General features: G+C 41.2%; 2 protein-coding genes across 6 annotated transcripts in view; one reads left to right on the top strand and one right to left on the bottom strand.

Moving 5' to 3' along the window:
• The window catches only part of POLH (DNA polymerase eta), a 46059-nt gene extending 39884 nt beyond the window's left edge, over positions 1-6175 (bottom strand). For all 4 annotated transcript variants that reach the window (XR_006818324.1, XR_006818325.1, XM_046005038.1 and 1 more), the window contains exon 1: positions 5841-6175. The gene's annotated coding sequence lies outside the window, so the exon portion shown is untranslated. The remainder of the gene's footprint in view (positions 1-5840) is intronic.
• A 49-nt stretch (positions 6176-6224) lies between these two features.
• The window catches only part of XPO5 (exportin 5), a 47788-nt gene continuing 39925 nt past the window's right edge, over positions 6225-14087 (top strand). For both annotated transcript variants that reach the window (XM_046004619.1, XM_046004620.1), the window contains exons 1-5: positions 6225-6529; positions 8128-8249; positions 9155-9227; positions 10151-10288; positions 10420-10602. In XM_046004619.1, coding sequence (XP_045860575.1) covers positions 6425-6529; positions 8128-8249; positions 9155-9227; positions 10151-10288; positions 10420-10602 — 621 coding nt within the window. In that variant the 5' untranslated portion in view covers positions 6225-6424. The remainder of the gene's footprint in view (positions 6530-8127; positions 8250-9154; positions 9228-10150; positions 10289-10419; positions 10603-14087) is intronic.

Below are 14087 nucleotides of genomic sequence, written 5' to 3'. Positions count from 1 at the left end.
GTCATGACCCCAGGGTCCTAAATAGAGTCCCAAATGGGGCTCCCTGCTCAGCTTCTCCCTCTCTTCCCCGCTTATGCTCTCTTTTGCTATCTCTGTCTCTCTCTCAAATAAATAAATAAATAAAATCTTAAAAAAAGGAATGCTTTACTTTCAGATAGTGGGGTTAACCTGCATATGATATGTTAAATATGAAATAACACTAAACCCTCTTTATGCATATCCTTGTATGGATATATAAGCATTTAAGAAACATGAAATTACTAAAATTATGATATATTATTAATCTTTTTTTAAAGATTTTATTGATTTATTTGACAGAGATCACAAGTAGGCGGAGAGGCAGGCAGAGAGAGAAGGGGAAGCAGGCTCCCTGCTGAGCACAGAACCCGATGCGGGGCTCCATCCCAGCACCCTGGGATCATGACCTGAGCCAAAGGCAGAGGCTTTAAGGCTTTAACCCACTGATCCACCCAGGCACCCCTGATATATTATTAACCTTAATTCTAATTATTATTTTAAAATGTTAGTGTGACTTGGGGTGCCATGGCTTAGGTGGTTAAGCATCTGACTCTTGGTTTCACCTCAGGTCATGATCTCAGGGCTGTGAGACTTATCCCATGTTGGAGTCCCCTCTGAGCATGGAGTCTGCTTGGGATTCTCTCTCTCCCTCTGTTCCTCCTCCTCTCTAAAAAATGTTGTGTCACAGAAATACCAAATTTCTTTGTCAACTGCATTATAATGAGTTCTCAGGATATCTTTAACTATGGACATTTTTAAGTCTTTTGTCATTTACAGTTGTTTGCAAATGTGTTTCATCTTCCAGAAATTCATGGAAAGGACACTGACAAGTACTCTAGAATAAAGATTTCTGATAACTTTTAGATCATACCACTGAACTGGGTAAGAACTGATGGAACACTTATAAAGAAACTGATGGTTTCACAAAACTGTTCCCCCCCAAATCAACAAGAATGCCATGGGACTGAATGAACTGATGAGGATGATTATAATTTTTTATGACTTTTTTTTTATATGAAACATCATTGGTTCTTCAATGTTCTGTTATTTCCAGTTTTAAGAAACCTCTTTTCTTTATAAATTTTTATTTTTTTTTATTTTTTTTTTTTAAAGATTTTATTTATTTATTTGACAGAGAGAGAGATCATAAGTAGGCAGAGAGGCAGGCAGAGAGAGAGGAGGAAGCAGGCTCCCCGCGGAGCAGAGAGCCTGACGCGGGGCTCGATCCCAGGACCCTGAGATCATGACCCAAGCCGAAGGCAGCGGCTTAATCCACTGAGCCACCCAGGCGCCCCAAGAAACCTCTTTTCTTAAGCTATCTCTGACTTACAGCAATTTGGTAAAGTATACTTTTGAGAACACAGATGAAACCATTACTTTTTCTCCCTATCTGATCCCTCCAGAAGTAGAAAACTGTCAGTTAATATTCTTATTTTTGTGACAATATAATTATCTGCATAAATTCACTAAGGATCTGTTCTTCTTTATAACAGGACCCAAATGGAAACATTGGTTATATAACCCAGACTTTCACTGGATGTCATATTTGAGAAAGACATACATAAATATAGTAGTTAAGGAACTAAGGTTAACTTCATGAGCCCATAAAGCTCCGTGAAAAATCAGCCTGGTACCTTACTTACAGAGTTCCCAATAGCCCTCCTAAGGAAGGTCACTTCCTGGCAAGCCCAGGAACCTCAGGGTATTTCAGGAACCTCAAGAAGAGAGGAATTCACCCAAATTTATAAGTATTGCAGGCAAGGCCTACTGGCAGGTTTCTGGATTGGCTTCCTAACCTTAAGAGGCTTTTAAAAGTTCAATCTGAGATTCCTTATGAAAAGTTCCAGCAAAGCCGACTTAAAAGTCTCTATGGTCAATTCTTGCTGCAATTATGTAAATTCTTGCTGCAATCATATAATCAGCCAAGTTTAATGAAATTAGACTTATTTTAAAAACAAATTAGGCTTACTTCAACTATCTCTGATAGAAATGGGGGTGACTGTGAGACAAAGAATGTTTCAGTAACACAGCTTTGTGGAAATCAGATTCTATTGCTGTTATTTGTCTCTGAGGTTTTGTTTTCTACCTCTAAACTGGACTGGATCCTCAATTCTTCTAGTTTCCTCCAATATTTGGCAACAACTCTCCAAACTAACATTTCCAAGTGTTATCCTACCCTTCTGACTTGGAAACACTGAGAACTAAAATTGCCCTTTCCCAAAGCCATGCAAGCCGAAGTGGGACTTGATATAAGCTCAAGAGACATCACCACAAAAGTTCATGTATAGACATGTATAAGACATGTAAAAGTTCATGTATAGACAATTTTTATTCCTGTTACTGTGTGGGCCACTCAGAGAAGATCACCAGAGCTATTCAAACTGTAGTCCAGGAAAATCTAAGATTGCCACTGTCTGTCCTCACTCCATCTGAAGATGCTTTGAGCCTGACATCTAGAAATCTCCCCAACTGGCTGGCTGCCTTCAGAACTCAGAAACTGCGATTATAGTCTCCTCCAAATATTAACCTTTGTTTTTATTTCTTTTGTTTCCATAGAAATACCTCTTATTAAATGCCTGAAGCACATACTTCTACCATGTAGGCCTGTTAAAAGAGAGAGAGTAGGCCCAAACTGGAGTCACTTATACTAAGTGCATGTCACCAAACCAAGAGTGTACCTAATTTCAGTTTTAGCCTCTCCCAGCATGTAATCTTAACCTGTCAGTCTGGAATTTCCTGGCCAGCACTACTGCCCTGCCTTCCCCCAAAAGAAGGTGGCCTTGCTTAAAACAATCCACTCTGACAGTAACTTTCTTGTCATGCCCCCTTCTGCCCCTATAGAAGTCTTTTATTTTGTACAACTCCTAGGAGTTTCTTTTTGTTAGATGGGATGCTAACAATTCATAACCTTTGAATAAAGCCAGTAAGATCTTGAAATTTACTCATTTTTTTTTTTTAAAACAGGCTTACCTTGGGGAACCCAACAGCATGACCACCTTCTGAAATGATACCCAACCCCTTAATTACTCTCAGGACTAAGAAACTGGTTCCACTGAATATGAAACAATCTAGCAATCAGGACAGGCTCAAACCTACTTATACCATATGGCTGAAGATGTTAAAATATTTCACAGTATTACCCAAATCCTTGAGCAGATTTCCAGTGCTAGCCAAATAGTCGGGATCATTGGCCTATTTTCATGGCTGGACCCTTTCAAGTTTGGGACAATGGCTAGAGACTGCATTTCAAACTATGGCCTGTATAATTATTTAACCCTGACTTTTAACATACCAACTTTATCCAGGCAGTTAATGTCCTCATCATGGACTCTGGCATGGGTAGGGTAGATTGTTGTGTAAACCCTGACAGTTGTTCTCCCCCACCCCTTTTTCATAAGGGAGATGCCTGATTTAAGCTTGGATTGCAGAGTCATCCACTTCAAAGATGACTATCTTTTTTTTTTTTTTTAAAGATTTGATCTATTTATTCGACAGACAGACAGAGATCACAAGCAGGCAGAGAGAGAGGGGGAAGCAGGCCCTCCGCTGAGCAGAGTGTCTGATGCAGGGCTCAATCCCAGATCCTGAGACCACAACCCAAGCCCAAGGCAGAGGCCCAACCCACTGAGCCACCCAGGTGCCCCCAAAGATGACTATCTTGAATAAACACATGGCCAGACAAATGACTGAAGTGCCAGGCCACCTCTCCTAACTGAGACTCTTTTGTTTTAGAATTCTTGGTTGACTTCAATAACTGGACATTTTTGGGTGCTTACTTTTTTGTTTTCCTTTTTCTGTCTCCTGTACTTTAAATTCCTGCCCTTTTTTTTTTTTAAGATTTTATTTGATTGAGAGAGAGGACAAATGCGGGGGGGGGGGGGTTGGGGAGGGAGAAGCAGTCTCCCCACTGATCAGGGAGCCCCCGTGGGGCTCAATCCCAGGATCCCAGGCTCAATCCCAGGAACCCCCCGTGGGGCTCAATCTCAGATCATGATCTGAGTCAAAGGCAGACACCCAAGCACCCCTCCTGCTCTTATTTTTTAAGTTCACCCATGAAACTCTTGATTGCCACCCTCAATCCCAGTAAAAGTAGAACCCCGGGCTTATGCTAGCTTGCTCTCTCTGTACTGGTAGCCTTGTGCTGTGCCCAACTGGTGTGTCTTGTTAGCTCCAGGGTTTGTAAGGAATAAACATTTTCTCTTTCAAAGTTTCCTGAGGGTCACCTGCTAAAGGGTATCCTGCAATCATGCTAAGAACCATAAGAACACTGGTTTGGAAAGAGGAGATGTCTGTGGGAAGCTCACTGGAGCCTAGGTGAGTGCCCCCAAACATTTCTTTTCTTTAAGATTTTACTTATTTATTTGATAGAGATCACAAGTAGGCAGAGAGAGAAAGCAGGCTCCCTGTTGAGCAGAGAGCCTGATGTGGGGCTAGATCCCAGGACCCTGAGATTAGGACCTGAGCCAAAGGCAGGCTTAATCCACTGAAGGCCAATCAGGCGCCACCCCCCACAAAGATTTCTAACCATAGCATTATCATTGCTAGGCTGTGATAGCACAAAACACACCCATACCAATTAAATTAGGATGTCTGGTGTTAGAAGCCAAATATCAATGTTACTTAAATGTTATTTATTATTTTAAGGCATTATTATTCACAGACCAAGACTCAACAAAACAGGGTGTGACCTGGACATTGTGTTTTTTTTTTTTTTTTTGGACATTGTGATTTTTAAAAACTCTCCAAGCAGTTCCAATATGTAGCAGAGATTGGTAACAACTGACTTAAAGTAAATAACATACTTATGGAAACACCAGTAGTTCATGATTTAAATATGAGAAACATAGGTTATACAGTTGAGTAAGCACTGGACTGTATTAAAAAAAAGCGTCAACAATTAACATTCACCTTGAAAAAAATGGCATGCAACTAACAATGACAGAAGATTAGTGTAAAAAAAAAACAATGAATTAAAAAATCTGAGTAATCAAGGCATTAATTCCTTGTAAATTCCACTCACTGAAAACTGGAAGAATGTGTAACTTTAAATATTTGTTAAGTTAAAACCGTAACATGTCAGAAATCACCTTCCATGAGAGGAAGTGGTTTTTGTGTCGCACTGCAACAGATAATGCCAGAATAAAAACAGTAAACACATCGTCACACACACACACACACACACACACACACACACCCCCCCACCAGGGAAGTACCATGCTAGATGCAAATAGGAGAAATGGAATTAGAATAGGAAACCGTAATTTAAGGCCAGCAAACATTTTACTGAGTAAGCAAACACAAAAACCAATATGCAAACTTCAACAGATAATGAAGCTGCTCAAGTGTTCAAGTTATGTATTATGCTGAAGAAAGCAAGAGCTTTTTAAAGATGGAAAAATGAAACACACTCGCTGACAAAAACCCCCCTCCCCGAATAAGGATGACAGTTTTCAAGTCTTATATGTAGCACTTCAAATGATCCAAACTGCATAAGTCTTCAGTAATTCCAATTATTCATCTTCAAATATCTCGACTTATCACCATCTGTGCAAAGTAAGTGTGGTGCCATTCAGGCCACAACACATCTAAGGAAAATAAGCATACTGAAGAGGGAGGTTTATGAGCTAGCGAAAACGCCGTTTTCACACAAGAAAATTCCTCTTAGGGGACCATACCGGGGCCTTACGTCTGAGCATGTTCTTCTGTTTCACCGAATTTCGGCCCAACGACACCACCAGCCACTGCTATAGCATAAAACCAACAGCCAAGACAACATGAAAAGTCTGAAAACAGCGATACTGAACGGTTCTAAACTCTCTTACCAGTGTGGCAAAGCACCTGGAAGAACTGGCGACCACGGACGCCAACGATGCCAGGCTCGCTGTCCACTGGAAGGAAGATGAAGGGGTCCTGAATATCTGCCCCTTTTCCAGGAGAGGACCAGTCGGCTTCGAGAGATTGATTTCCCGTGACGACGGAGAAATGAAGCACAGGTCACAGTCGACCACTGACGCGGACGCTGCCCGCACTGCCCAGAGGTCCTACACAGGGTTTGCGCGCTCAACAGCCAGCACTCGGAACAGAGATCAGACAGCGCGCGCGCAGCAAAAAGGCCGTTGAAGCGCCTGCGCAGTGCTGCCCTTCCGTCCTCCGCTCCGCCCACCGAGAAGCAACCGTCACACCAGAGCCGCCACTTCCGCGGGCGCGTGCGCAGTGGCGAGTTGGGCGCGTGCGCAACCCCGGTTCCTTCCAAGCTGGAGCTTCTGCAGCTCACGCTCCTCCTCTCGCTCCCCACCCCCCAGCCAGCCGCGGCCTGGTACCAGCTTGTGGTTCCCCGAAGGGAGCTGTCGGTACCTCGTGCTCCCGGGCCGGCCGTGGACCGCGCTTGCGGCGCGTGGCACTAGCCATGGCGATGGATCAAGTGAACGCGTTGTGTGAGCAGCTGGTGAAAGCGGTGACGGTCATGATGGACCCCAGCTCCACCCAGCGCTACCGGCTGGAAGCCCTCAAGGTAGACGGGGTTTGGCGCCCCGGGCCTGCCCCAAGACCCTCCCCCAACCCCGGCGGTGCCCCGGCCGCCCTAAGCCCTGCTGGTTTCCCGCCCACGCGGCCCTTGGACCTCCTTTTCCAACCCCGGGGGGCCTTACCCCTTCCCCTCCCCGCCCTCCGCGGCTCTTCTCACTCCGGGCTTTCTCTTCTAGCCGCGCCTGCCCTTTTCTCGGGACCCTCCGATTCCTTGCTGCTTCTCATCTCACTGCCACTTCCCGCTGCCCTCTCCTGTCCTATCCCCACTTCTCTTCAGTCCGCCCCACAGCCGGATGCTTCTATTTTATTACCCCAAGCCCCACATCCCCTAGCATTCCCGTGGTGCACGTGCCCATCACGTCCCCAACACCAGCTAGCTACGTTCTTGACGGTCTCCCCTGCATTACGTTTCCTTGCACCCTCCTGACCCGTCCTACTCGAGCTCCAGCCCCCCGGCGCCACTTTATTTACATTCTTAGACTCTTCACTAATCCTATTCTGTGTCTTGGGTTATCTCTGGGCTAATTCTCACACACCCTCCCCCCATGTTCTTTTACTGTGTTCTATTCTCAGGCTATTTTGCGCAAAGATGAACTTCTACCACTTACTTTGCATTTTAACAAGGGCACTTTGATTTCCTGAAAGTAGTTTTCTTGAGTCCGGATGCTCAGCTCCTGCGACTGACTTTTGTGTTGCAGTTTGGGAATGCTAATACAAATTGGGATGCTAATAAAATGTGAATTTATTCCCACATCAAACTATTTGTGTGGGGTGTGAGAGATGGTCATTAGGAAAAACACCTATGCATACATTTTTTAAAAGTTTTTATTAATTCCAGTTAAGTGCTGTGTATGTTTTAAATGAGGTAACTTTATAGAGTGAACATCATTTGGGGAAAACTTTTAAAAACATAGATGTCTGCCACAGCATTTGGGATGAGAAACAGTTGGGTTCCATTAGTTTGTTTTACTGTGAAATACTAAAAATATACACAAAGTAAAGAGAATACTACTACAGGAGTTATAAAGATTTTGCCACATTTGCTTTATTCCTTCCCCCTACCTAACTTTTTTTTAAAGTAAATCCTAGAAATTGTCATTTCGTCCCTGTATACTTCAGGGGTATATCTCTAGCAAATAATTTTTTACTTGTTTATGTCAGACTTGTTTTTTTCAACATTTGGCCATAGCATAGAAAATAGAACTATCAAAGTGAAAGGAATGTTTATCAGTTCTTTACTCATACACTGTTGATCTAAATTTTGCAGTTTAAGAATATATCACAGATTGGAGTTTCTTAAGATGAAGTTTAAAAAAATTTTTTTTTAAAGATTTTACTTATTTATTTGATAGACAGACCTCAAGTAGGGGAGAGGCAGACAGAGGGAGAGAGATTGGAGGAAGCAGGCTCCCTGCTGAGCAGAGAGCCCAATGCGGGGCTCCATCCCAGAACCCTGGGATCCTGACCTGAGCCGAAGGCAGAGGCCTTAACCCACTGAGCCACCCAGGCGCCCCTAAAAAAATTTTTTTTAATCCCCACCCTCTCTTGCTTCCTAAGGGAAATACTAACTTTTTTTTGTTTCAGTTTTGTGAGGAGTTTAAAGAAAAGTGCCCTATCTGTGTCCCCTGTGGCTTGAGGTTGGCTGAGAAAACCCAGATACCCATCGTGAGACATTTTGGCCTCCAAATCCTGGAACACGTTGTCAAGTAAGGAGCTTTTGGACAGTACCACTGAAGTCTGTGAGAGAGCAAATCTTTATTTGTTATATAACTCATAGAGATAATCTTTAGGTGAGTAGAAAAGAACAGTCGCCAAGAAGAAAGGAATGATCCCCAAGAGGATTATCACAACCTCAAGAGCTCTCTTATTCAAGACTTAACTTTCCTCTTCTTCAGTTTCTTCAGCTATGTAAAATACATGGTATATACTAAGCATTCTACACATATTAGCTGATGGTGGTTCAGTGAGTATTTATTGAGCTCCTACTATATGCCATGAGATCTCCAGGTCTTTTTAGAATAATACAATGTTTAGGTAATTAAATCTCTGATTAGGGATTGTGCTTTTAATTTTTTTTTAGTTTGAGTGTGTTCCTTCTCTGAATGGCAAATCCGAAACAAGATTATATGAGAAAAACTGAAAACCCTTCCTAACTTGAGTCTTCTACCCCCAGTATCTATCAGAGGAATCAGCTTTTAAGACTTAGCCATAGTTTTTGTGGGATTATATTATCCATAAGCCAGCACAAAAGAAGAGTTAATAGTATCGCCATTATTACTTTCTGAAAAGCAACTACATTTGTTGTAGGTGTCCCAGGTATATATTTGCTTTTGGGCTATCAGTGAAATCAAGGGGGAAAGCTAATCTCACAAATCCTATGTGAATTTCATTTAGTGGACGACTTCCTATATAGAACTTTTTCTTAAGAATTTTTCTGTTCGTCAGCATTTTTGTTGAATATAGAGTGTTCTTGTTCGTTCTTTGAAGGGTACAAAATCAAAAGTATAATTTCTTGGTGAAATCACTAACATAATATAACACGGAATCAAAGCCAGTCACTTATGAAGACTTCTAATGTGGTTCTTTTGACCTTACACATTTCGGTGGCCAGGTTTCGGTGGAACAGCATGTCTCGATTGGAGAAGGTCTATCTGAAGAACAGTGTCATGGAGCTGATTGCAAATGTAAGGAATGATTGGTTGGAAGACTTGTGTTTCAGAGGTAGTTTAGACTAAGGGTGACTTCTTTAGCATTTATGTTCACTATTTCTACGTAGGTCGGATAGCATGCTCAACAGAGATGAGAGATTTTCAGCAAATGAACAAGATTCTTAGATCTAAATTAGATTGCACTTTGCTGTTTGTTTCCTTTTATTCCAAACCAAATTAGTGTATGATTTTAACAAAATACAAAATATGCAGGATGAATTAGTATCGGGAATTAGAATAGGACTTTGAACATGCTTAAAATCCACAGCCTTTTTTCTTCTTTTTTACAAATGGCATGAGAAGTTGAATTCCTACCTTTTCCTCTCCAAAATTGAGTGCCTTCAATAGAAAAAAATCCCCTTCAAAATTATTAATCAACTTGGGATTTGTTTTTTTGCTAGTTCTTGGGAAACTTGATAGAAATCCTAATTCACTAATTTTGATACCAAACTCCAGAAGGACAAAGTCCCAGGAATAGTTTGTGTCTTATAATGCTAGAACTATCGGTAAAATATTTAGTTGCTACTCCTGTCTCATTTTATCAGCTTCTTATTGTCTTCATTTCTGTACTCTTCAACTTTGGCGTTCTTACAGAATGAAACAGTCAGTATGAGAGTCTCTTCAGTTTGTAAAGGAAAACGATGATGTCTTCCTTGCTCTGTGCAACAGTCACTTTATTAGCTGATTCAACCCTTACTTAAGTTTTAAGTGAGGAAAATGGTTAGTGAGAATGCAGGACAAGTGACTCAGTCATGGAGAGCAGGTTTGTTTACTCTGTTTAGTTAAAAGCAAGCCTGCTGTGGAGTTCCCTACACTTTCTCATCGTGGGGTTTTGGGGTTTTTTTAGGTTTTTTAAATTCAGTCTTGCAGACCTCTTACTATCTCTTATTCTTTTTCAGGGAACACTGGATATTTTGGAAGAGGAGAACCACATTAAAGATGTTTTGTCTCGAATTGTAGTAGAAATGATCAAGCGGGAGTGGCCACAGCACTGGCCTGATATGCTAATAGAATTGGATACCCTTTCCAAACAGGGGGTATGGAATACAACTATATCAGTTCATTTTATTTTGGGGGCCTGTTCTCAAGTTTGTTTTGTCAACAGAAAAGAGCTTTTGGGCATACCTATGGTGAAAAAGAGTTTAATTAGCTTATTTCTATTGTACAGGAAACACAGACCGAATTAGTGATGTTTATCCTTCTACGACTGGCAGAGGATGTAGTGACCTTTCAGACACTACCCCCTCAGAGAAGAAGGGATATCCAGCAAACATTAACCCAGAACATGGAAAAGATTTTCAGTTTTCTACTTAACACGCTTCAAGAAAATGTAAACAAGTACCGACAAGTGGTAAGGACTATCCTATCTCCCAAAAGTTCTGTTTTCTATTATGAGTGGTTTTGTTGTTTGTTTTGTAAAGTTAAAATAATCTATCAGCAAGGGATTAGGGTGTCTAGATCAGCAAAAGAAAACCATTTTATAAGCAAAAGAGAAACAGATGACAGGAAGAACTGGAACTAATTTTCTAAGAAACTCAGGTCAGTGAGTTCCCATATTAAAAAAATAATCCTTTATAGTAAGAAAGTTCTTAAAACAGTATTAAAATTGTTAATTCTTAATATTTAAAGTATTTAAAGCCCAGATTCCTGGTAGGTCAGGACAGCATCTCTTTTAAATTTTGATCCCATATTTAATCCTCGTCCCTTTTGCAAGAAATTGCCAGGTTTTATTCATCTTGACCAATGGTTCTTGGTACAGGTTTACCCTGCTACCTGAAAGAAGAGCGTTCCTTTGAAATCTTTTGTAAGCCCAAATGGCATAGAACGAAGAAGAAATTAATGTTAATTTATATGGAGTAATTTTTGAGCATTCCCACACCCAAGAAATAACCTCTCCTTAGCTTTTCTGACACCTTAGGACACATCTTGCTAACAGATAAATGGAATAAATCAAGAGAAAGCACAGATGCTCACAGACACAGTTCACAGTTATGGCTGAGATGCTGAATGTGGTTCGTGGGAAAGAAACTTAGTGGTACCTCCAAAGGCATAAGGTCTTGCTGTGAAACAAGCACTGAAAGCTGTTTTTGCTTTTCGCCTTTCTTTAAAGTAAAAACAGAAAATCCTCTTCAGATTTTCAGTTAGAGAAAACAGGTACTAATGTGGGTCTTGAGAAAAATCAGTTTCCTAACATGAGCTTACAAAAAGTGGGAAATACCTGTATTTTATTCTTCCCGACAAAGTATTCTACAGAAAAGGGCAGCTAGATACTGTGTTTCCAACCACTGTCATTTTTAACAGAGAGCCTTCAGAAGAAAGCCATGTGAAAGTTCATCTAGTACAGTGGTTCTCAGCAAGGGACAGTTTTGCCCCACATGTATCACAACCAGGGGGTTGCTGCTGGCATCTAGTGGGTAGAGGCCAGGCATACTGCTAAACATTGTATAACACACAGAATTGTTCCTCCACAGTAAAGAATTATCCAGCCCCAAATGCCGATAGTCTTAAAGTTGAAAAACCCTGATCTAAGGATGCCTAGGTGGCTCAGTTGGTTAAGCCACCCAGCTCTTGATTTCAGCTCAAGTCATGATCTCAGGGTCATGATTGAGCCCCATGTTGGGGTCTGCACTGAGCTTGGAGCCTGCTTAAGAATCTGTCTCTCTCTATCCCTCTGCCCCTCTTACCCTCACCTAAAAAAAAAAAAAAAAAAATAGGAAAAGAAAAACCCTGATCTAGAATTCTTACATGTGCTTATTTCACAGAATAGAATTAATTAAAATTAGGTTTGTTTTTTTTTAACGCCCCTGGCAGTTTTTAAGTTTTTAGAGAAGTGCTAGGTACTAATACAAATGATGGAAAGGTACTGTGAGCTGTTGGGGTCGGGAGGAACTCACAGTAAGTGCCTAATATATGCCATATACTTGCACTTTACATGTTACTTAATCTTCAAAACAACCCCAAAGAGAAAGTACATTCTCCATTGTATGGATGAAGAAAACAAGGTCCAGAGAATAATTATTGAAGATCCCCTGATTAATGGTTATAGTGGAATTCAAGTCTCATTCTTTATACTAAAATGGTCTATTTTACCCAAAAATACCTCCCCAAGATCTTTCAAAAGAAAGTATCAGGAAAATACTTGCACCTAAAAACTTACATGTATTGAGGGTGAAGGAGGGATTCTTTTCCTTCTCATCTAGGAGATTTCATCTGCAGGAGAAGGGGAAAAAACTATGACTCCTCAGATGCCCTGACAGTCTAGCCAGCGTGCCCCAGCAGGGCAGTGAGTGATAATGGCCTGAGACATTAGAAACCCATCCACTGTGGGGTTTTTCATTTGCCTCAGTTTTAGTTGCCTTCATCTGTTAAACCAGTACCTCTTGTGTCCAAGACCAGAGCACACCAAGAGCTATCTTGTGGACCAGGAACAACTTTTTTGCTTTAGAAGTTGAATCCCTTCTTCCCTCCCTTCTCTTTTTCCATCTCAACTTCCTACTTCCTTCCCTTCACCCTCCCAGGAGGGGAGTAGGTTGAATGATAAACAGTGATAGGATGGGTAGGCACATCCCTGTCCAGTGACCTGGGCCCTGCACTGGTTCAAGGGGGCATAGATGCTTGAACTGGGACTGAAAAATTGTTGGAGAGGAAAGACTGGACTTGGCTGTTGTCACTTGGATTCATTTTCCTTCTTGGGCAGCATCAGTAGTAAATGCTGGTTTGAGAGGGTTCTCTTCCTCTCTGCCCATTGACATCTCTATTCCATCACTGATGATGAAGGCTTAATACTTGTCCTTTAACAAATGTATTCTTTTTTTTTTTGTTGTTTTTTTTTTTAAAGATTTTATTTTATTTATTTGACAGTGAGAGAGAGAGATCATAAGTAGGCAGAGAGGCAGGCAGAGAGAGAGGAGGAAGCAGGCTCCCTGCGGAGCAGAGAGCCTGATGTGGGGCTCGATCCCAGGACCCTGAGATCATGACCCGAGCCGAAGGCAGCGGCTTAATCCACTGAGCCACCCAGGCGCCCCTTGTTTTTGTTTTTTAAAGATTTTATGTATTTATTTGAGAGAGAGAGTGAAAGAGCACAAGCAGGGGGAGCAGTAGATGGAGAAGCAGGCTCCCCACAGAGCAGGGAGCCTGATGTAGGACTCGATCCCAGGACCCTGGGATCATGACCTGAGCCGAAGGCAGACGCCTCACCATCTGAGCCACCCAGGCACCCCAGATGTATTCTTTTTAATTGTAGAACATAATTGCAATTGTAGAACAAATCCTTTATACTCCTAATAGCAGTGACTTTTCAGGGACTTCCGAAGTTGTTGTTCCTGCTTCTGTTCCCCTTCACCTGTCTTCGGGAGTTAATTTTATTTTTAGAAGTTTTTTGGGGAAAACATTAATTTTGTACATATAAATTATAAGCATCATATAATATTTATGAAATTCAAAGTATAAAGGTTGATATCAGTTATAATTGTAATAATTGTATATTTACTGAATGGACATTATTTATTTAGCATGTGATACTCGTGCGTGTGATTTTCCTGTAGTTAACGTCCATACAAACGGTCATAAATTATATTCATTTAATTTTGTCTCACTTTTTCCATTTGTATTACATCATTTTAATATTCTTTTGCTAGTCATAACTTATCTTTATTTGAATATGAAAAATGCTCATACTTTGTTTTGAATTATATTTCTTTGATTCTTAGCAGTGTGGAGCCTTATTCATCTGTTGTATTTCTTTCTAAACAGTGTTCTTTGAAGCTGTCTTTGTGGACTTAATGTTGTAACAAATTTGTGTAAACTCTTTAGGTACTAACTTTTTGTCCTATTGCT

This window comes from Meles meles, chromosome 5 (genome assembly GCF_922984935.1).
Source record: "Meles meles chromosome 5, mMelMel3.1 paternal haplotype, whole genome shotgun sequence".
Taxonomy (NCBI): Eukaryota; Metazoa; Chordata; class Mammalia; order Carnivora; family Mustelidae; genus Meles; species Meles meles.
This window is presented reverse-complemented; position numbering and strand designations above follow the sequence as displayed.